The sequence below is a fragment of the Enhydra lutris genome, unplaced genomic scaffold, assembly GCF_002288905.1.
Source record: "Enhydra lutris kenyoni isolate GAN:26980312 unplaced genomic scaffold, ASM228890v2 scaffoldscaffold5, whole genome shotgun sequence".
NCBI lineage: Eukaryota > Metazoa > Chordata > Mammalia > Carnivora > Mustelidae > Enhydra > Enhydra lutris.
In genome coordinates this window covers 50,780,044-50,804,552 of record NW_019154089.1, presented here as the reverse complement: position 1 = coordinate 50,804,552, position 24,509 = coordinate 50,780,044, and the positions used below count along the sequence as shown (strand labels likewise).

At 37.9% G+C, this 24,509-nt stretch overlaps 1 protein-coding gene and 1 pseudogene across 1 annotated transcript in view; both read right to left on the bottom strand.

Annotated features, from left to right (window-relative positions):
- Positions 1-4,429: 4,429 nt before the first annotated feature.
- LOC111140782 lies at positions 4,430-9,635 on the bottom strand (annotated as a pseudogene).
- Positions 9,636-17,609: 7,974 nt separating this feature from the next.
- Positions 17,610-24,509, bottom strand: part of LOC111141158 (LMBR1 domain containing 2) — a 43,237-nt gene continuing 36,337 nt past the window's right edge. The window contains exons 17-18 of the mRNA XM_022493518.1: positions 24,180-24,309; positions 17,610-23,247 (exon numbers count right to left, since the gene is read on the bottom strand). Of these exons, the coding sequence (XP_022349226.1) occupies positions 23,187-23,247; positions 24,180-24,309 (191 nt within the window). The 3' untranslated portion in view covers positions 17,610-23,186. The remainder of the gene's footprint in view (positions 23,248-24,179; positions 24,310-24,509) is intronic.

Here is a 24,509-nt window from a genome sequence, read left to right as displayed (position 1 = left end):
AAGATACAAATGGAAACATATCGCATATTGGTGTGGAGCCATAGCACTGATCCTGCAGCTCCCTCCCACTTCTCTGAGCCCTGGCACAGTGCACATACAGCTCTGTGATAAAGAGGCCAACTTCTCTTATAGGTCTGCTAGGGCATTGAGACTGGAGGTATGAGAGACATACATGGGTTCTAGTCATCTCACAAGTCCCAGTCATCCTTGCCGGCTCTAGTTTATTTCTGCTTTCATTCTCCTCCACTTTGTTTTTCCTCACAGCCAGTCTAGGTGACTTAAATTTCAAGACTAGAACCTTACATGGGCTGTTGCACCTGCTGCCACAAATATGTTAAGGTCTAGACCCAATGATAATTATTTTTTTCTACATAATTCATAGTGTTCCTTCTTCTCTGATCAAAGCCTGACTCAATATTCCTTTTCCTATTCTGCTTTACTAACCAAACCTCAATTTTATTTGGAATAAAACTTACAAACAAAAGGAAAGCCTCTACATTTTCCAACCTCTATTGTAGATAGGAGTCATCATGTGACATAGTTCTGATTAATGAAAGTTAAATGGGAGTCACTGAATAGTTACAGCTTTCAAGGGGGACATGCTCTATTAGGTTTCTATTTCCTTTTGTAAATAATTACCATAAACTTGGTGGCTTAAAGCAACATGACTTTATTATCTTACACTTTTGTAAGTTAGAAATCTGTTGTTGGTTTTACAGGCTAAAATCAAGGTGTTGGCCCGGCTGTTCCTTTTGAGGACCCTAAGGATGGATTCATTTCCTTGCCTCTTCAGTTTCTAGAGGTCCACCTTCCTTGGTTCAGAGTTCCTCTTCTGTCTCCAAGGCCAGCTACATTGCATCTCTCTCGCCATTCTTCCATGGCCACATCTCTTTCTCTACCTCTCCTCTCCTTCAACTATACAAAGGGCCTTTGTGACTGTATCAGGCTCACCTGATAACCCATGATAATCTCCCTATTTTAAGGTTAGCTGATTAGCAACCTGAATTCTATCTGCAATCTTAATCACTTTTGCCATGTAATGTAACATATTTACCTGTTCCAGGTATTAGGACATGAACATTTGTGGGGAGCCATTATTCTGCCTGTATCACACAGAATTCTTTTTTCCTCCTCTCCCTTGCCTAGAGCACATATATCCTGGCTCCAGCTACAGCAAGCCCGTAGCACCCATGAAGAAATCTTGTGATGGAAGCAACTGGCAAGAGTGACTAGCCAGAAAGGAAAGAGGGGACTGGAGAACTGTTGACATTAGAGAAGTGCCATTCTAATCCCACATTTCCACTCTAGCCATCTTTCATGTAAGAAGGAAATAGACCCATTTTATGTTTAAGGCATTATTTTTTGAACTTCTATGACTGGTCTTCAATTTAATTTCTAGTGATACATAACATATAGGAAGGTCCATTGCAACGAAATCAAAAGGGGATGGAATTCTTTTCCTGAATCAAAGTAGTCTTAGAAATCACCACATATCCATTGGGGATGGTATGTGCTATGGTGAGTGCTGTGAAGTGTGTAAACCTGGCGATTCACAGACCTGTACCCCCAGGGCTAAAAATACATTATATGTTTATAAAAAAATAAAATAAATAAAATAAAAAATAGAATTAAAAAAAAAAAGAAATCACCACATATCTTGCTGCCTGACTCACAAAAACATATCAAGGCTAAACACAACTTTCATGGTCCCGTTTGACTTTCTCATAACCCCATGTTAGAAAGCAAGTGTCATGGAAAGATTTCATGAAAGAAAAAACTGTTGAACAACCTGTGGGCCCTATGTGTAGTCAGCAGAGATGGTACTCCCTGCAGGAGGGGATATTGTAGCTGCAGTGGAGTTCTGGGAGGGAAGATTATGGGAGGGAGGGTCTGCATGTATTTAGGGGGTCGCTTTCTGGAACCAGAACTTTGAAGGGAGTTCAGAAAAAGAGGCAATTTGGGTTTGTCTCACTCAGTTCTGGCTACTATATCAAAATACCATAAATCCGGTGGCCTATAAACAAGAAATTTGGAATACCTGGGTGGCTCAGTCAGTTAAGCATCTCCCTTTGGCCCAGGTCATGATCGCAGGATCCTGGGACCAAGTCCCACATCGGGCTCCCTGCTCAAGGGGAGTCTGCTTCTCCCTCTCCCTCTATCCCCATCTCATGGTCTATCTCTCTCACACACACATTCCCTTTCTCTCAAATAAAGTCTTCAAATTTAAAAAACTTTTTAAAAAACAAAATTTATTTCTTACAGTTCTGAAAGCTGGGTAGTCTGAGATCAGTGTGCCAACATGGTTGGCTTTGGGTGCGGAGTCTACCTGGCTTGTAAACAGCTAACTTCTCATTGTATCCTCACATGGTAGAGAGGACTAGTTCTAGTTCTCTGGCCTCTTCCTATAAGGGCATTAATATTCATGGGGACTCTATGCTCATTACTTAATTGCCTCTCAAAGGCCTCACCCCCAAATACCATCACACTGGAGTATGGTTTTCTACATATGAATTTAGGAGAAACATTCAGTCTACCGCAGTCCCAGAAGCAGACCCTGAGATAAGGACTTGAGTACAAGTAGTTTATTTGGAAAATGCTTAGGAACACTGGTGTGAAAATGGGAAACTGATACAGAGAAGGGAAGTCAGCCAAAAAAGTGTGACTCAATAAGCCAGTTACCATAGTTTAATTCCATAGGAAAACTGCAAAACAGTGTAGAAGACATGACTTAGAATTATCCCACAAGAGAAAAAAGGGAATTGGGATATTTACATGCTAAATCTCAAGACCACTGGTTGAGGGTTGTTCCCAAGGGTGTTAATTAACCGGAACTTCCATACTGTCTTATACGTGGGCAGCACAGCCTCCCACAATTCTGGGGAGAAAATCACACATGCTTAGAGTTGCAGGTACTGACCTCTGGCACTTGTCAGAGCACACTGGAAAGTCCACAGCATGAAGCAGGATTTGATAGCATCTTCTACTGGGATGGGGCAAGAGTGGGAGAAAGAGACTGAGAAAGTGCCTGAATCAGAAGACTGGAATCATCAGAGCATAGTGCCTAGGAGAGAAGAGTGATAAGCTAGGGACAAGGTTTTAAATCTGAGAAGTCGGTCGAATCACACACAGGCAGAAACACAACATAGCCCCAGCTATTCAGTAAGTGAAAAAGCCAAAGAGCTCTGGCAAAAAAATGTTAATAGAGAAGGAAACACCCATGGGTGATATATGCAACTAATGAATCATTGAATACGACATCAAAAATATTGATGTACTAATGATCACTATAGTGGCTAAATGAACCAAATTAAAAAAAAAGAAGAAGAAGAAGAAGAAGCAGGTTGTGCTAATATAAACAAGAGGAGTTGAGGTAAAGTGATCCAAGGTAGTGGGAGACCAGTATGGTCTATGCGAGTGTGAGGCATACCAAGAACCAGTGACTTCCCAATACACCCAGCCCTAGGATGCATCCGTGTCACATCTGCTTCAGCTTCCTGGCCCTACAAAGGCCCCTGACCATGTCTGGCAGCTTCACACACAGCTAAATAGTACCCAAGGTGACCAACAGCAGGAACAAGAAGACGTCCAGCAGGTACTGCTTATGCCATGGCTGCTGCAGGCCATGGGGCTTGAGGTGGGCCACACCCCTTGTCATGCTGAACACCATACAGTAATTACTCCAGGCATGGAATGACTCCTCCAAGCAGCAGTTCTTGGCCCTGCTGGGTTTTAGATCCCATTAACAGTCTGATGAACATCATAAAAACACATTCTAGGAAATGTAGATATGAAAACACATACCCTTCACAATTTTACATTTCTAGGGGTTCATGAGGCCCAGGAGCATCACTATGTTGCTTGAGCCAAGAACCTCTGATGTAGAGGACTAGTATTTAGTTATTCTTTACTTGTTCAACAATTACTTATGGAGTGCCTACTGTGTGCAAAGCGGTGAGAGAAGCCAGGATAAATAAGAAAGATATGAACCTACTCTCATGAAGCTTACATTCTAGTTGGAGGAAATAGTCAATAAACAAACTAATGAACAGAGTAATTACAAAGTATGACACGTATTGTGAAGGAAATTATGTGGAATAGCTGGCAATGATCAGAGAAGGCCTCTCTGAAGTGATGACATTGGAGCTAAATGGAAAGAATGTACCAGGACAGCTAAGGGCAAAGACCTCTAGAGGAAAGAATGACGTGTTTGAAGAAGCAAAAGGACACCCCTGTACCTGTCCAGAACCTTACTTTAAACATCTTAAGAGAAATAAAAACTCTAAAAAGAGAAACTTTTATAAGTTTCTTTTAAAGACACAAAGTTCTTCCTATCATCTGCCTTGAATTTGTCTTACTGAAATATAAGATTAATTCTTTAACTTGATATTCAGTAAAAATAGGTCAGCTGGTATCTTAGTTTAGCTGAGTTTTAGCTTATACGGGGGTGGAGGAGAGAGACCTTCCAGCCAGTTCCCCTAGTGCTACTCCGAGGGCTACATACATATCTTTTGCCTTCCATGACTTGCTTCATCTTTGGAGCTAGGGTTACTTTTGAGCTGCTCTATCAGAATGGAGATACCCAGGTCTTTGGCTTCTACTTGGAGTAGGTTTCCAGGCTGGTCTGTGAGGAAAGGAATCCCCACCACAGGCGCACCATGATGAATAGACTCCGTTGCACTATTCTGCCCTCCGTGAGAGACAAATAGGTGAATGCTGGGGTGAGCTTGGACAAGAAAGAAAGAAAGAAAGAGGGAGGGAGGGAGGAAGGGAGGGAGGGGATGCTGGAGAAAGGATTTGGTGAATCTGGAAAAGCAGCAATGTCAGGAAAACATGCAGGGGATTCTAGAGGTGTTTGGGAACAATTTCAAGAGTCAGTTACTTGGAAGACACTCTGTGAGCACTCTCAGAACATGGGTCTAACACCTGAACCAAAGAACAGCTAAAGCTAAGAATGCAGAGAGAGCACTAAGTTCAGCATATACCACCATGCATCCATTGATTCCTTCATTGTGTCTCTACGTCATTTTAAAGCAGGGCTTATGCCTTATACTTTAACACTGCCAGATCCTGTCATACTGTCTCTCCCTTATTTGTAGCAAAATAAAATGTTGATGAGGAGGAGCTTATCCAGCCGAAGGACCTAGAAACCCTTAAAGTACTTTTGGTAAACGCAATGTGCTGGCTCTACCTGTGGCTACTGAAATACATTTGCAGGGACGGAATCAAAAACGTGTATCTCCAATTCACTGAGTGATTCTGATCCAGTCTGCAGCTACGCACAAGAAGCATCCCCAGAATGCAGCAGGGGCCAGAGAGAGAAACCCCCTTGAAGATGCGGTAGGACAGCTCAGACAGAAAAATGAGGAATTTTAATCACATTAGGAAGACACCATGGCCCCTATGTCTCTCGCACTCCTCGTGAGAAGGAACTGGGCCAGTGCCTGTAGGGGGTCTGTGTGTAACCAGCGGGTGGCTTCAGGCCACTGCACAGCAGCGACATCCTTTCTGCTCTGCATACTTATGTCTCAGAACATTTATAGTTATTTCTTGGAAGGGTCTGATCCTGATCACTTACCAACAGCAAGAGGCCACAGTAACCCCTCTTGAATATCACTTGTGGCTACAGATAACCGGTCTGGGTTACAAATGAATGAAATGACCCCAAAGTGATGATCTCTTCTGGTGTTTTGACTTCTGCTAACAGGTGCTTTCCTTTTCAAGGGTGGTGTAGTGCCCAGGTAGGGGTGACTGCTGCAATCAACACTAAAGAAAAAGTAACTGGAGAGAGAGAAGGGCAGAGCGGCTGCTGCCTTTAGAAGGAGGAAGTCCTTACCCACGAGGTCACTCTGAGGAAGTCAGTCTACAGTTTTCACACTGGCTGCCAATCCGACACTTCCAAATCACCCCTGGGGAAGGTGGACAAAGGCAGTATTCATCTTCTTTAGGACTTCCTCCACCTTTTGGTGTGTACCATGGAGCCCAGTGTCACAAGAACAAAACCTACATCTGCAACTTGGCAGTGAAGCTCTCAAATTCTTGAGAGAACAGAAAAAAGAGTCATACCATTCATGCAGCACACCTCTGAGCTCTCTGTGCTTCCCTTGTTTAGGATAAATTGAAACCTTTCTTTTCCCTAGGATAACATGTGTTGGATAGCCTGGAAGAAAGTGATTTTTCTGAGCCTTGATTTATCCTTTTTCTCCAGGATCACAACATGGGTGTTTCCTTTCCCTGCAGGTTTTACAGCTGGATGAACTGTATTTTAATTTCCTCTCTTGTGGGTCAGGAGGGAAGACAGGGACAGTTTTTGATAGTATCCTCCAGAGGACTCTGTGAACACCTACCAGCATCCGGTACTATGGGCTTTCCCCAGAGGAGACTGGGAGGCAGGCAGGATTCCCAAATGCTCAGGAGCTGGATCTCATCCACCCTTTCGAGGGAGGCAGCTAGAATATGGTCAGAGAGATACATGTGTTCAAATGATACAATATGGTCTCAAATTCTCAGTTTTCTAAAGGTTTCCAGTGACCTATGTGGGCTTGGCCACCAGGCAACCTAAGTTCATAGGTATTTGTGCCCCTCCCAGCTTCCAGTCTCTCCATGATGTTCTGCGGGTACACTTTTGAGAGGGCCTGTAATCTCTGCTCTCTTCTTTTTCTGTGCTTCCAGAGTCAGCCACTCCTCATGCACTTGAGCTCATTGCTTTCCCCCATGGTAGTGGTTGCTACAGGATCAGGGAGGACTTAATGGAAAAGATGATGGTAAATCTCTCAAGAATGCATAGAAAGCTATAAGCCAGACTGAAATGTAGAGCATCAAAAATACAGAAGGAGTTGGATCTTTGCCTCCCAGTTAACACTAGCCAAGAGGCATGTGTCCGGTTTTTCAGTACTTGTTAACTGAGATGTAACGATAATAATAAAAAAGACCCGGGGCGCCCAGGTGGCTTAGTCGTTGGGCATCTGCCTTATGCTCAGGTCATGATCCCAGCATCCTGGGATCGAGCCGCACATCAGGCTTCCTGCTCAGTGAGAAGCCTACTTCTCCCTCTCCCACTCCCTCTGTTTGTGTTCCCTCTCTCGATGCCTCTCTCTGTCAAATCAACAAATAAAATCTTAAAAAAAAAAAAAAAAAGACCCACTTAGTCATGCCTAACATGTGTCAGACACTGCAATGGAACTCTTAAAAACATATATCCAATCCTGTCGACTATCCTGAGTGCCAAGTGCTCCTTCACACCCCCAGAAACTGAGGCTGAGACCCAAAACACTTGTTGGAGAGAATATATGAAATAAATGGCAGAACCAGGATTCAATTCAGGCTGGGTCTGACCCTGAAGTCCAAGTTTTTTCTACTACACGACATCAAAATGGACTAACATTTGGAGAGAATGATGATTTCCATATATTTATCTTAGAGTATTCATAGATGGACTCATAGTGAAAATATCTTTCCATTTGCTGTCTCACTTTGGGGTTTAGCACAGACTGGAGGGAAAGAGTAAAAAATAGAGGTTGCCTCACAGTCAGTTTTATAGACTCAGTCAAATATTGAGTCAGTATAAATACAGTTTGGGTGTGTTGAAAATGCAAATTATGAGGATTCAAACCTAGAGATTCTGATTCAGTAGGTCTAGGGTGGGGCCTGGAATCTGTATTTTCTATAAGTATCTCAAGTGAACCTGACAAAGATGAGCTAAGAACCACACTTTGAGGAAGACTAATCCAGAGCATGGCCGGCATAATCCTGAAGGACCAGGGTAGAAGGGTACAGCTCCCTAGAGCTCTCTATATCTCCTGGGGTTGGGCTGGGAAAGGCTCTGACAAGGCAGCATGTATGACTGATAAGATGCCTATAGTAGAGAACTAATTGTTTCAGAGCACCCAGTGCCCATGGGTCTCCTTGTTTCTATGAAAAATGAAATATCCAGTTGTCAGATATGCGAAGTGAGCAAATTATTTGGACAAACACAACTTATCAAAACTGGCACTAGAAAAATTAGAAATTTTAAATATCTCTAAATAGCTTTAGTTTCAATTTTTTTTACAAAAATTAATTTCAGAACCAAAAAGCTTTCTAAAAAGAACCTTCTAGAAATATAACCTCATAAAATACAAGAAGAGGGTACAATTCCAACGGAGTTTTATGAAGCCAGCCTATCCTTCAAAATATTTTTAAATGGAATCCAGCAATATATAGAAAACATAGTACATCATGAACAATTCTTCTATCCAAGGATGCAAGGTCAATTTAAGTCAAAAATTATCATTATAATTCACCTCAATAACAAAGTAAAAAGGAAGTTTCATATGATCTCCTCAATAGATGCAGAACAAAACTTTAGCAAAATTCAACACCCTTTTATCATAAAACTCTCAACATGGCTAGGTATAGAAAGTAATTTCTTTGGTGTGATAAAAGGCCTATGTTGAAAAAATTCTTGATCTATAATAATACTTAATGGTAAAATACTGAACTCTTCCCACCTAAGACAGGAACAAAGTAGAGAGGTCTGCTCTCACCACTTTTATTTAATATCATGGTATAAACTCTAGCCAGAACAATAAAACAAGAAAAATAAGTAAAAGAAATAATGATTACAAAGGTAAAAGAGAGAGTTGTTAGTTGTATGAGACACCATCATCTATAGAACCCTGTGTGTCGGGTTCCGCACTCGGCGCAGAATCTGCTTGAGATTCCCTTTCCCTCTCTCTCTCTGCCCCTGCCCCTGTTTGTTCTCTTGCTCTCTCTGTCAAATAAATAAATAATTAAGTCTTTTTAAAAAATCCACCTAGATTTAACCTTTGTCTGAGCAATTGCTATCTGTGCACTAAAGGCACCATCATGAGAGTGATTCCTCACATCCAAATGGAGCACAAAGGTTTTACTCACCTGAGTATTGGTTCAACAGGTCTGACCATTAAGCTTGCAATATAAACAGTGTTGGGAAGCAGGGGCCGGGCAAAATAAAGGCAAAGTCAGAATTAACAAACCGTAGTTCTGCTTTCAGTTAAAGATAAAATAGGTCTGGCCTAGAGCCTTCTGGGAAACGTTCCCTGATAGAGTCATCAAACTGAGAATGAATATACAATTCTCTCAAGGTCAAAATGAAGAACATCAGAGAGTTTTTCTCTCGGTCTCAGAAATCCGTGTGATCTGTCAGGGAGAGTAGAATGCTGGAACCTAAGACACAGGCCCAGGCAGCCCAAAATTCATAATTCCAAATGTGCTAGTAAGGATGGTTGCAAATGGCCTTCCAAGTTTCTCAACAACCAGGAAAGCGCAGCAGTCTGTAGCATAACCAGCCCTAGGTCGAAACTCTCATTCTTCAGGGAGCCCATCCTATCTGTCCTTCCTACCACATGACTACACTGAGTTGCATGTAAAGCTTCACGACCTTTAAAAGCTTTGTAAATGAATTCCTGTGGAAAAGGGAAGGAAAGAAGAAAGGGAGGGAGGGAGTGAGGAAGGAGTGAGAGATATTCAATATTCATGGACAGTGTTAATCTTGAAACATATGAAGGAATCTTGGCACCAGAATTGAATATCTTGAAAGCACTTTTGGTAATAACCTGTCCTATTGGTCTCTCCTGAGAACTTTCTGCTCTAGATGCTGGTTTTTTCTTGATCTCCATATCTACCATGGCATTTTCTTGTTTTTTTCCTTGCTACAATTCTTTCTGATGCTTAGAATGCTCCTGTTTTCCTCCCTCTTCCTTTCTTCCCCTCATGGAAATCCTACCCATCTTTTGATGCTCTTCCTTCCCTGGAAGATGTTACCAGCTATAGCTGGTGCTTATGATCTCTCTCCACTGGCTGAATGCTGAAGCTCATCCATGATGCTCTGTATGACCTTCAATTATATGTGAACTTTGCTCTCAAATGTACATGTGTGTAGGATGTATTTTCCCAGGGCTGTAAGCATCTTGATGTCAGTGTCCCGTGAACATAAGTGAAAAAACAGCATTTTCCATTGGAGAAACCACTGTAGAAGCTGGGTGCCTGTGATAGCTGCTGGCTTGCTTTCAACTACTGGGCCAATGGATGTCTTCATACTCCACTGGCAACAAATCCTTCAAAAAGATCACTGTTGCTTGGGCTTCCCACGTAAGGGTCAGTGAATAAGGACTTTGAACTTTTATCTGCCTCTAAGGGCCTCTTCTGTGATACAAATTCTGAAATCTTGCTGAATATCAATGTTCCGTGTTAGCTTTTACTTGAGCATTTACTGTATTTTATTGAAGATTCATTTACTTTTCTTCTAATAATATTTGAACATTTGCTAAGGTGATTCTGTACTGGTGATTCAGGATCCACAAAGTGAGCTAAAAAATGAGATTCCAGGGGCGCCTGGGTGGCTCAGTGGGTTAAGCCGCTGCCTTCGGCTCAGGTCATGATCTCGGGGTCCTGGGATCGAGTCCCGCATCGGGCTCTCTGCTCGGCAGGGAGCCTGCTTCTCTCTCTCTCTCTCTCTCTCTGCCTTCCTCTCTGTCTACTTGTGATCTCTCTCTGTCAAATAAATAAATAAAATCTTTAAAAAAAAAAAATGAGATTCCAGCTAGGATACAGGCAGTTGACTTATAAACTGAAGATCAGCCATCAGCTGCTTGATCTCCTTTTGTTAAAGTGAAGACCAAACACTTAAGGAGAACCCATAGCCCTGCGCTATGCCCTCTGGTAAGTGGTGAAGGGAGAGAGAAACATGGCTCCACAGGGAAGGTCTCTACCCTGACTGTGTGCTATAAATCCTGGGGAGTTTACATAATTTATATATAATTTACACAAGACTTTCTGAAAGTGGGACCCAAACATAAATATTTGTTCAAAGTTCCTCAGGTGAGTCTAATATGCAGCCAGGGTTGAAAAGTGCCAACCTGAGAGAGAGAGAGAAAGCAAATACACATTTATCGTAACATAAGGACTCAGGGTATACCACTATTCATGTATATTTAAATGGTTCAACTATTTTTTAAAAATATTTAATTAATTAATTTATTTATTTGAGAAAGAGAGAGTGGTGGGAGGGGCAGAGGGGTTGGGAGGGGGTGAGAGAGAGAATTTCAACCGGTCTCTGTGCTAAGCACTGCGCCTGACTTGGGGCTCAGTTTCATGACTCTGAGATCACGACCTGAGCTGAAACCAAGAGTCAGAGCCTTTTTTTTTTTTTAATTTGACTTTATTTTGTGTGTGTGTGTGTTCCAAAATTCATTGTTTATGCACCTCACCCAGTTCTCCATGCAATACGTGCCCTCCTTAATACCCACCACCAGGCTCACCCAACCCCCCACCCCACCCCCTCGAAAACCCTCAGTTTGTTTCTCAGAGTCCAGTCTCTCATGGTTTGTCTCCCCCTCTGATTTCCCCCCAAGTGAGTCAAGAGTCAGAACCTTAATGAACTGAACCATCCAGGTGACCCTGGTTCAACTATTTTTAAAAATTTGTTCAGGAGAAAGAAGAAGATGTAAAGAACTAATGTTGGGACTAATGTTGTTAAAAGTTCACTTCCAATGGAGAAAATTCTTTCCCTGAGGATAATTTCTGACAATTACTGGGGACAAGAGAGAGGAAGTTGTTTTGTCATTTCAGCAGTGCGATGGGCAGAGCAGGCTTATTCCAAAAGGACAAGATTATGAGGAGAAAATAAATGGGATCAAATGGGCAGTCAGTTTAGTAAGTTTGACAGGGTGTTCTGATTAAATCAGAGAGCAGGCAGACAACTACTTTAAGCCAGAGAGGAAGCCAAGGAGGCTTCTTGAATTCAATGATCAGGATAATCTTCCTAATTACATCTGGGGCAATAGCAAAACTATAAAAAACTAGTCAAGTAAGATGTAACTTATTATTTGACCTAGTCTTTTCATAAATCTTCACCTTTCAGTAATAAATGTTTACCTTCTGTCTTCTATGTACTATACACTCTAACAGATTCAGTGGATCCAGTAGTGTGCAAGGAAAACATGACCTTTGCCCTGATGGACCTTACAGTTTGCCAGGAGAAGCAGATATTGAGCAAATCGTTACAAGTAAAAAATTATCAGTGTGTTAAGTGTTTCAAAAGAAAGAGCTAGGTATTTGAAAGTGTACAAACTACCTACTTAACTTAGCAATTAGTACCATGATTCTTTCTGTGTGCCAATACCAATTACCCACATACATCAGAGGGGATATATTTTAAAAATTAAGATTTTTTTTAAAAATGTTTAAAGGAGCCCTGGCTGGCTCAGTTGGTAAAGCATGTGACTCTTGATCTCAGTGCCATGAGTTCAAGCCCCACGTTGGGTGTGGAGCTTAGTTTAAAAAAAAAAAAAAAATTAAGGTAATACATGGAATAGCTTTGAAAAATTCAACTCATCTGGTACAAACTTTTGGAAATTAGCACATGAAAATATAAACATTAACTTTATATGAGAGAGGAAAGACATGCAGAAACACATTGCTAGGACTTAGAGGTCACACTCTGAAAGGGTATGTTCCCATCTAGTTGGAAGACGAGAGAACAGAGGGAAGACTTGAAGATTTTTTGTTTGTTTTTCCAATAGCTTTCATTCTCTGCTCTGTCTCTAACCCCTACATTGTCTGGCATATATTAAGTCCTCAGTAGATCTTTTTAATGAAAAAGAGAAAGCACAAAAGTAAGTGCTAAGTCAGCTGTACAGATAACCTTAAAGGAAGAAATGAGGTAGATAAAATAGATTTTACAGAGGAGGCAGTATTTAAGAAATGCCTTGACTAGTGAGTCACATCTTTTCTCAGAAATAAGGGAGGAGCAAGGACATGCTACTTAACACAGAGCATGATTTTCCACTCTGTGATTTCATACTTAAGATGAGTACTTTCTTGTCATTTTGAGTTTCAGATGAGTGGAATTTCCAAGAGTCAGTCTCATGACTTACAGTCTGCAAGGCTGAAAATGAGTCTTAAATAGCCAGATTCCAGTTCCACTGTGAATTAATCTTAATGGCCATCTTGAAGTTCTGCAAAAAGAAATCTTTGTAAGTGACCCCCATCAACAGAAAATTTATGAAAAAAGAAAGGAAGAGAAAGAAGTGAAATTGAGTGACTAACTATATCCAACAATGAAATGGTGAGCTGTCCATCACTGTCCCTAAGCTGGAGACAATAAAGGCAATCAATTGAGGGGAGTTTCATAAGGTGAGATTCATCCCAGTTTCTAAGGGTAATATCTGCTCTTCCAGGTTTGGAAGCTGAACAAGCTAGGAATGTTTGCCAGCATACCATATCCACAGGACTGTCTGGTGTGATCAGTTCAGAGATGAATGAAATTGTTTGATTCGTTCATTCATTCATTCACTTACTCACTCACTCATATTTCTCAAAAAATAATTGCTTTATTTTTGTTTAAAAAAAAAAAACCTACTATATCCCAAGCAAAGCTTCCTTTAAAAGGTAATCAGAATTAATCTTGAATTCCTATTTATAGTCTTCTGGAGGAGACCAACTGAAAATTTGGTATTTTTTTCTCTTTCTTTTTAAAATCAAAGAGACAGAAGAGAAAAACTAATCAAATATATCCCAAACCTAGATTAAAAGAAATGGTAAGGGACCCAGTTTTAGTTCTTTCCCTTATTTATAACTCAGAATTTTTTTCTTTTTCTTTTCTCTCTTCAATAATATCTCTATTGAGTGATAATTCACATATCCTAAATTTATTCTTTAAAAGTATACAGTTTAGTGGGTTTTAGGGTATCTGCAGAGTTGTACCGCGAACATTTCCTCACCCCCAAAAGAAACTTCATATCTATTAGTAGTCACTCTCATTGTTCTCATACTTTCATTTAGTTCTTTAGACACAACTGCCTTTAGTTCTTTGAATACATTTCTAATCACAGGCTTAAAGTAGCTGGATATAAAAATCAATGCACAGAAGTCAGTTGCATTTCTATACACCAACAATGAGACAGAAGAAATAGAAATTAAGGAGTTGATCCTATTTACAATTGTACCCAAAACCATAAGATACCTAGGAATAAATCTAACCAAAGAAGCAAAGGATCTGTACTCAGAAAACTATAGAATACTCATGAAAGAAAGAGGAAGACACAAAGAAATGGAAAAATGTTCATGCTCATAGATTGGAAGAACAAATATTGTGAAAATGTCTATGCTATGTAGAACAATCTGCATATTCAATGCAATCCTTATCAAAATACCATCAACTTTTTCCACAGAACTTGAATAATCCTAAAATTAAATGGAACCAGAAAAGACTCCAAATAGTCAAAGGAATATTGAAAAAGAAAAGCAAAGCTAGTGGCATCACAATTCCGGACTTCAAGCTCTATTACAAAGCTGTCAACCTCAAGACAGTATGGTACTGGCATAAAAACAGACATATAGATCAATGCCAGAATAGAGAACCCATAAATGGACCTTCAACTCTATGGTCAACTAATCTTTGACATAACAGGAAAGAATATCCAGTGGAAAAAAGACAGTCTCTTTAACAAATGGTATTGAGAAAATTGGACAGCCACGTGCAGAAGAAGGAAACTGGACATTTCTTTACACCACATACAAAAATAGACTCAAAATGAATGAAAGACCTAAATGTGAGACAGGAATCCATCAAAATCCTTGAGATGAACACAGGCAGCAACTTCTTCAATCTCAGCTGCAGCAACTTCTTGCTAGACACGTTTCCAAAGGCAAGGAAAACAAAGGCAAAAATGAACAATTGGGACTTCATCAAAATCTAAAGCTTTTGCACAGCAAAGGAAACAGTTAACAAAACCAAAAGACAACTGACAGAATGGGAGAAGATATTTGCAAATGACAAATAAAGGGCTAGTATCCAAAATCTATAAAGAACTTCTCAAACTCAACACCCAAAGAACAAATAATCTAATCAAGAAATGGGAGAAGACATGAACAGACATTTCTCCAAAGAAGACATACAAACAGCCAACAGATACATGAAAAAGTGCTCAAAATCACTCAGCATCAGGGAAACACAAATCAAAACTGCAATGAGTTACCACCTCATACCAGGCTAAAATCAACAAGTCAGGAAATGACACATGTTGGCGAGGATGCAGAGAAATGGGAACCCTCCTACACTGTCAGCAGGAATGCAAACTGGTGCAGCCACTCTGGAAAACAGTATAGAGGTTCCTCAAAACTTGAAAATAGAGCTACCCTAAGACCCAGCAATTGCACTGCTGGGTATTTACCCCAAAGATACCAATGTAGTGATCTGAAAGGGCATGTGCACCCCAATGTTTATAGCAGCAATGTCCATAGTAGCCAAACTATGGAAAGAGCCCAGATGTCCATAGATGAATTGATAAAGAAGATGTGTTTTATACACACACACACACACACACACACACACACACACATATACATACATATATATACACATAAAGAAGATTCACAACACACACACACACACACACACACACACAGAGGATGGCTTGTTACACAGCCATCAAAAAAAAATAAAATAAATCTTGCCAGTTGCAACAATGTGGATGGAACTAGAGGATAATATGCTAAGCGAAATAAATCAATCAGAGAAAGACAATTATCATTTGACCTCACTGATATACGGAATTTAAGACACATACAGAGGATCATAGGGAAAGAAAGGGAAAAAATAAAACAAGACAAAACCAGAGAGGGAGACAAACCATAAGAGACTCTTAATCTCAGGAAACAAACAGGGTTGCTGGAGGGGAAGAGGGTGGGAGGATGGGAAGACTGGGTGATGGACATTGGTGAGGGTATGTGTTGTGGTGAGTGCTGTGTTCAGACTGATGAATCACAGACCTGTACCCCTGAAACAAGCAATACATGATATGTTAATAATAAAAAAATAAGCAACAACAACAACAAAGTCTTTGTCTAGTAGAGCCACTATCTGGGCTTCCTCAAAGATCATCTTTGTTGCATAGCTGCAATTAACTCATTTTCATTTAGTTTTTCATGTATATATCCATTGTGTTAGATAAATAATCTATTGTTTATTGAATTGTTTATGGTTGAGGTTATTATGAATAATGTGGCTACGAGCACTTATATGTCCACATAACACATTCTTTTGATATATTCATTGCCAAGTCCAAAGTCTATTTTTCTACATTATCTTCTAGAAGTTTTATAGTTTTGTGCTATAGTTTAAGGCTTATGATTCATTTGGAGTTAACTTTTGTGAAAGGTGCAGTGAGCAGTGTCTAGATTTTTTTTTCTTTTGGCATGTGGCTGTTCAGTTGTTCAGACATCATTTGTTGAAAAGACTATCCTTTCTCCATTGAGTTGCCTTTGTTCCTTTGTCAAAGATCAATTGACTATATGTGGGTCTATTTCTGGGCTTTCTGTTCTGTTTCACTGCTCTGTCTACTCTTTCGTCAGTCTCACAATGTTTTGATTACCGTAGTTGTATAGTAAGTTTTGAAGTGTAAATTCTCTTTGGTCTTCTCCCTCAATATTGTGTTAACTCTTCCAGGTCTTTGGCTTTGCCATATAAACTTTGGAATATTTGTCAATATCCACAAAATAACTTATTGGAATTTTGACTGGGATTGCATTGACTCTATAGATCAAGTTGCAAACAACTGACATCTTGACAGTGTCAAGACTTTCTGTGAACATGGAATCTCTAGATTTATTTAGTTCTCTAATTTCTTCCATCAGTTTTGTACTTCTCATACACATTTTATACATATATATGTATATATATAGAGAGATCATATATATTTTATATATATATTGTTATGTTTATACCTAAGTATTTCACTGTTGGAGCTACTAATGTAAATGGCATTGTGTTTTTAGTTTCAAATTTCACTTGTCCATTTGTTATATACGAAAGTGATAGACTTTTGTATATTAATCTTGTACCCTGCAACCTTAGTATACTTGTGTACTCCATGAGTTTTTTTGGTCAGTTCTTTTAGATTTTCTACATAGACCATCGTGTCATCTGCTAACAAAGAGTTGTAATTCATCCTTCTAAATCTGCATCTCTTTTATTTCCTTTTCTTGTCTTAAATTGCATTAGCTAGGACTAATATAAATGGTATTGTGTTTTTAATTTCAAACTTCGATGGTTGCTTTTGGTATAAAGGAAAGCAACTATATTTTCTTAGCCTGGCCAGGATTTAATCAATTTTATTGATATTTTCAAGCACCCAGCTTTTGGTTTTGCTGACTTTTATTGTTGTCCTGCTTTAAATTTCACTGATCTCTAATTTTTGCAACAGTTACTTGTTTTAATTATAAACACTGGACAAAGTAATATAGAACCTAAAGTATACACATTTAATTATTTATCTTAAAACATTTTGTTTGGGGTACCTGGGTGGCTCAGTGGCTTAAAGCCTCTGCTTTTGGCTCAGGTGATGATCCCAGGGTCCTGGGATCGAGCCCCACATCGGGCTCTCTGTTCAGTGGGGAGCCCGCTTTCCCCTCTCTATGTGTCTGCCTCTCTGCCTACTTGTGATCTGTCAAATAAATAAATAAAATCTTTAAAAAAAATTTTGTTTGTAATATCCACTATTTGTAAGGAACAAAGAAAGCCTCAGGGTCCTTAGGAGTTTAATCTCAAAGATGGTATGAAATGAAACACATAATCAGCAAAATTCTTAGGAACTTGTAGAAATGTACTTTATTTCATGCAAAGCCACATAATTTCCTATATTTTAATAGCTAATCAAATAAACATTTCAAAAATCCATTACATCACAATAAGTTAAAATACTACAAAGCAATTGCAATTCCACAAGTTTATCAAAACCAAACCAAGAGAACATTATGCACAGATAAGGCCAAAGATGCTAACTTACTTATAGGTAGCACTTTGCAGCTTTTTCCAAATACATATTTGAAAAATGTAGTGAGAATCTGCAGAAAACAGTAGTTAAATCTAAAACCCATTGGTCAGATATGAAAACATTTTGTCATTACATATCAGGTAGTAATGGCTGATTAAAGATAAATTTGGCATCATGCACCAAAGATGAATATAATGAACATGTAGAAAAATTATGATCAGATGCACATTTGAAGACTATCTTCTATTTCATCTAACCCACTGAATTAGATAAATAACAAGTACTTTATTAATGCAACACAGAAATTGAGCTTTTGGTATACTTCTCTTGGGTACTATATAAAAAGACACTGAAGGGGTGAAGGAATATTTCAAATTCACACTGCACTACTGAATTTTAGAGTATTGCCCTAAGGAAATATGATGTGGGCAGAACTTATTTGAGAATGATTTTTAAACTATTATAAGCACTACAATTAGTTACTACAAAAACATTTTATAGAAATTAAATACCAGAAAGTAATATCAATATTAGAGCTCTTTTTTCAATACTATTATTTATAAATATATATTAGATTACAGTAATTTAAAAGACATGTCCACATGTTCTCTACTTTCTAAAATGAGAAAAATCCTTTTAGGCTGTTTTTAAAGTATGGACAAAAACAAATCCATTGGATTGCTTTTAATAAAATAAATACAAGTCTCTCCCCTACAACTTGGTGTACTAAGTAGGGAAGATGCTAGCCAGCATTCTTTTGAGAAATTCAGCTCTAAATGACTAGGTTGATACGATTTATATCAATAATATTGACTCAAAATGGTGTTGTACAGTCAGAGTAATAAATTATGACTTTATATATGTCTGCCGTAGTAAACCACTTTTTCTACTCTTTTGCACTAAGTACAGAAAAAAAAAACTTTTATAAAATGATTTGAGATCAAAATACTCACCAAAGAAAAGATTTTTGGAGAAAAAAGTTAATTCTCCCACGGAGTGTGTTAAAAACAAATGTCTTTTAGGTTATCAGTAAGAAGAAGAACATGTCAATATTCTTGCTTTATTAACAAATTTAAAAATTAGAGCAAGGCTTCAATTAACATCAACAGACAAATCTTTTGACAATGATAATAAAATTTTAAGAACACCAGGCTGAGTGTAAAAGGAATTAGAGGTGAGGTCATGTTCCCATTGATGGGACTGAGGATGGGGCAGGGCTAGTGCCTGCTTTGTTGGGAAAATGATTCATAGGGCCTGGTCTCCAGCAGTTGGGATAGGGGAAGACACAGCTTTGTCTTTAAGCTCTGAGCACGAAAAGGTCCACTGGGAAAAAGAACCCTACATGGATGGACGGAATTCGTATTTTAGAAGGCCTCCTGTAACCCTCTTGTATTGTTCTAACCTCTCCTAATGAAAACTTTGACAATCATGTAGGTTATTTACAAATTCCTTCTCATAAAAAGGTATCTCAAAGTTCTTAATCTTTCTGGTTTTCTGTTTTGTTTTTAACAATCACTGTTTTTGGAAATCCATTTTTATGCCAAAACCTTACACTGAGAGTAATTCATTTTAATGAAGTGCCCTCTTTAGTAACCTAAAGCCAACACACCGAGCCAGCATACATCACATTTATATTCAGATGTTGCTTCGTTGTCTAGAAAAATCTGTTTCACTACTTTAGGTGCAATATTGCTATTCAAGCAGTGGAATATGAAATCAGAACTAGTTCCTTTTGAGTGTACTGATCATCAGAAACAACTGTGTGCACAAAACAGGAAAAATCTGTCAGCACATTAAAAGTCGTACTGTGAAGAGAGGCTTCAGAAAGGAAGGAAGGTATAAAAGGAATGAGGAAGGAAGAAAAGAAAGGAAAGATAAAACTCTAAATCCATTTACTCCTTAACATTTAGAATTTAATGTAATGTGATCCATTACATTTTGGAGATTCAAGTATGTTAAGATTTTTCAGGGACATGTTTTGCCTCTTTAGTGCAAATATCTTTGTGATTTTCAGGCATAGTCCACTCAAATCACAAGTATAAAACTCACATTACTGAACAGTGTGAACTATAATTATGGAAAGTTTACTTTCCTTTAAGATGGTAATCAACACACCATTAAGAACATTGCCGGACTCTATTACAAGATAAAAAATGAGGTTTGTTATTGTACATAAATGAAATTCTTTCATCCATACACTGCAGTATACTTAAAAAACACACACACAAATTAACTTCCTATCCAAACTTAAATTTCGTTTGGGTACACAACCAGTGTAAATTTAAGAACTGATACTCTAATAAACAGTAGAGCCCCAAAATAAATCAATTTGCAGTATTTACTTTTGATGGCATGGATTGTCCAATTTTCTGATCTATTTTTTATAAATGGAAAACCCTTGAATTTTCTGATTTAGCTCTTACCACTCTTGTGAAATGAGGACCTCTTGTGTGTTGAAAGTACTCGAAAGCCCTGTATACATATGGTAAGAGAGCAAATTCTAATAATTAGGCTTATACCTTATTTCTTATTTTAATAATGATGTTTATAAAAAAGCTCCACTGATAAGAACAAGTTATTGATGTAGCAACAAAAGTTAATTAGCAATGTACAGGTGATTAGTGAAATTAACAGATTATTAATGATTACCTTCTGTAATGGTTATTTTTAAATTATTGTCTGACTGAATATCCTTACCTAACAATTATTTAGAAAAATAATTTAGAAAATTTAATCAGATATCTATTAATACATAAGAAAGACATCAAAAGCAAATTATCAGAAGAAATGCTTTAGGAAATTACTTTGCATTTAAAGTATATGAATTTAGTAGTAATGTTTTACAGTAGATGTCATTATATTTTAATAAGCTTCCCCAAACAGAAAACTTCTGTTCTTACTCCACCTTTTTTTTACACAAGGTGGCTTAAAAATTTTTAATTTAGTTCCCCCCACCAATAAGCTCTTTATTTTTCATGGGTTAAGTCATTACCTTATGAACTCAAATTTGTCCAGCCAGGTAACCTTCTTATATGATCATCTATAGATCCTGTAAGATAAATTCTGCTTAAAAAGTTGCACTCTAGACTTAAACAACTAAAAATTATTTTGGAAATAACTCAGAAGTCACAAAGGGAGCTAGGTTATTTGTATTACCTATACTTCAATTATTATAACCATAAAAATTTCAATAATAAAGTCAGTAGTACATTCCCTTACATTGTCCTATCAGTTTATTTTAGGGCATTATAAGTTATAAAAGTGACTGGATAATCTCTTTTTCTGCTTCTATTTCTTCTACAGCATCTGGGTTTCATGACAAAACCTGATAAGAAACAACGTTATACTTAAGGAAAATATTCCAAGGTAAATCCAAAGACCAAATACACAACAATATACTCTTTTCAAAGGATTTTTGATTAATCAGTCCAAAAACAGTTTTTGCTTTGGGGACTTAAAGTCTTCTCTGTAATTATAAGAAACTGAACCCCTCTCTGGGCTGATCATTTCTCCATCCACCACCTTCAAGTGCCACCAGGAAAATTAGCACAGGTGACTGTTTTTTGTTGTTTGTTTGTTTTTTAAACTCTGGCCTATCAACATCAACTCAGTGCCCTCACAATAGTTTTGTGAGGTAGATCAGTAGGTAAATAGCAAGTATCATCTTCATTTTACGAATGAAGAAATTGAGGCACTGAGAGGTTACATAATTTGCCCGAGATATTCAATGGTCAATCATGAAATTACAAAGAGTACCAAATGATTTCTGCTTCTGGCCTACAGCTCTCTAACCACATGTTAGAGTGAAAGGCTGTGTGTTTGTGTGCTCAAATGGGCGGCCTGTATAACCTTTGACGGACAATAAAGTCTATCCATTTATAATTATTTTAAAGGGGATCTAACCTCAAAGATCATAAAACTGAACAAAATCAACTATTTAGGATGATGCACCATTCCTTTCGGTATCTGCATAGAACCGTCTCTTAAAAATGTGCGTGATAATACTAAGTAAAAAGCAAAATAAAAAATTTGAAATTAGGATTCAAGGGAAGATTGCCTTCAAGAAACATACAATCATATTGTTAGGGTAACCAGATAATTCATTTTCAAACTGGGACACTTCAGAGTGAAAGCGAGCACTAGTAAAAGTTACACAGAAGAGCAGGTTAAGTTAAGCTGAGACTGTTGGGACAAACTCACGAAGAGTCACCAAGGGATGAATCCACAGCGGGGATTCTCTGAGCTGCAAACATTTCGGGGACATAAAAAACTCTCTGCAAGCATGCTGTGCTCAACTGTGCAGTATTCACTGTGCAATAAAACACTGATGATTTAACATATACCCAACTTTGGTTTCAACACAGAAGTTTAAAAAAAACCATTTTAAAATCATAAGCATGTTTAACAAAATTATTACACATAAACCACAATTTAAGTGTTAACAATAACAGTAAGTGGATTCACATTTTACCTTTAAATAACCAAATGTTATTTGCCACAAAGCATCAACAGTCAACTTTAAAAATCAGAGAATTTCGTGGGGACTCTTTGGCTGCTTTAAAAAAAAAAAACAAAAACAACCCATTATTTACTATTAATGCTTTGGATTCTCTTTGAGTGGAATGATCAATACTTAAATCAATATACTGAATGATAAAGGTGAACATTTCTCCCTGAAATGAAAAATCTTTTACAAAGCAATACCAAAAGCGTAAAGCAATTTCCAGCTACTAGCCAAGACTGAAAGAATAACACATCACCTGATTATAGTACACATGCCAAAGATACTAACACTATCACTTGAAGTATAATCTTAATTATACATGCAAAAAGCACACTAATTTGCATACAGAGTTGAAAAAGAGCTTTCTACATTCATGTCTGGTTATGTCTGGTAAGTAAGCCTTGTTTTAAAACATGGGTTCTGTAAATATAATTGTTATTTGAGGTCTCCATCTCTTGGCGAAATACAGGATTAACATATTGTGCAGAAAGAGCAAAAACGTAAATCACAATAATAAAACCGTATGATGTTATTTAGGCATGACTTTTGGCTTTCTTGGATCTGTAAAACAACTTTCCCGAAAAAAATTAACCTGAAACAAACCAAACTACATGTTCTCAATCTATACTGATTTTTCTCATGAACTGAATCCTTCCACTACACTCCGACTTCTAAGGCAGACGCTTCAGGAATCATGTATAATAAAAAAGATGACACTCTATTCGATGGCCAATAAACTATTATTACTAAGATGTGAGTAACTTTCAGTGCCTTTTTTGTCCTGACACTTTTTACTAAGAGTACATATAAATTCTAGGGCATACATATGTTCATAAAGACTGGATTGATGTGTTGATCTTGGTCAGTTGTTCCAAAAATTCTCTCCGACTTTACACATCATCAAATATTCCGGTTCGAGACATGGAGAGGTATCGTCCCCCAGGCTGATACCTGAAAGGTGGATAAAGAAATGATCTGAGGTGTCAAAAATAACAAAGGAGGAGAGAAAAACAAGGACACATTAAAAGGAAGTGGCTACATAATTTGTAAGCATAATTTGTAACATCTATTCAGTAGCTGGAAGCAGAAACTTACAAAGATATTATTCCAAGGGGACTTAAAACTTAACTATAAATTAATCAATAGCTTTTTTAGAGCTTAGAAGACACGTATGACAGGGAGAGAGATAAAAAGAAAGGGACAGAGAGATGTAAACACATCATGGAACTGAAGATTTCATAATCACTCTTGATTGTTCAACAGAAATAGAATGTTCTAGGGTTTTTGCTGTTTGCAGAAAATACTGCAGAAATTTCATCACACATTTGATATTTCGCTTTTGCTTAATTATTTTCACAGAGCACAGTGGCTAAAAGCACAGACTCTACTGCCAGAGTCCTGGTGTTTGAATGCCTGACTTTACCATCTGCAAGCTGTGTTACTCTGGGTAAGTTACTAAGCCTCTCTGGATTCAAATCTGATTGGATTTACAACCATAATATATAGTATTGTTGGTAATGTGCTTAGAATAGTGTCTGACACCCAGTCACAGATATGTAGCTATTGCTAAATATGATAAATTTCATAAATGGGTTCATTAGAAACAGGCATATAAACATTGTTAAGATCCTTACTATCAATTTCAATTTTTCTTATTTAGAATACCGCTAGTAGTTTACGGAGATAGCAATTTCAATTATCACCATAGGATGCTATCATTTTTAAAATATAAAAGCATCAGCAGATATAAAAAGTTACCAAAGTTGATTAATATGGTTAATATTAGCAATAAAAATGAATATTTTCCTTATGTTTATCTCACCAAGTTGTATGCTAGTAAAATTTCAGAATGCTGGAGCCAAAATGCCCCAGCCAGAGCTTACCTTTCTGATTTAGATTCAAGAGGATCATCAGTGAATGTTTCTGCATTAAAATCCAAAGGTTCTACATCTTGGAGGAGTTCTATTCGGTCTCTTTCAGTCCTATTATTGGCCCTGGTATATTTGGATGTTGCTGTGAACGGAGGAAAAAATATCTATCTACTTTTCTATTGTCTTTATGGGTCAGTCTATGGACTCATGAAAAAAAGTCAAGATTATAAACAATCTGAATTTTGATTGTGAAGACAATAATAAGAAAAGATAACTACTTGATTCCTTTAAAATCAGATTAAAATGAAAAATAGTATGATAGGAAATAACACAGAAAAGTTT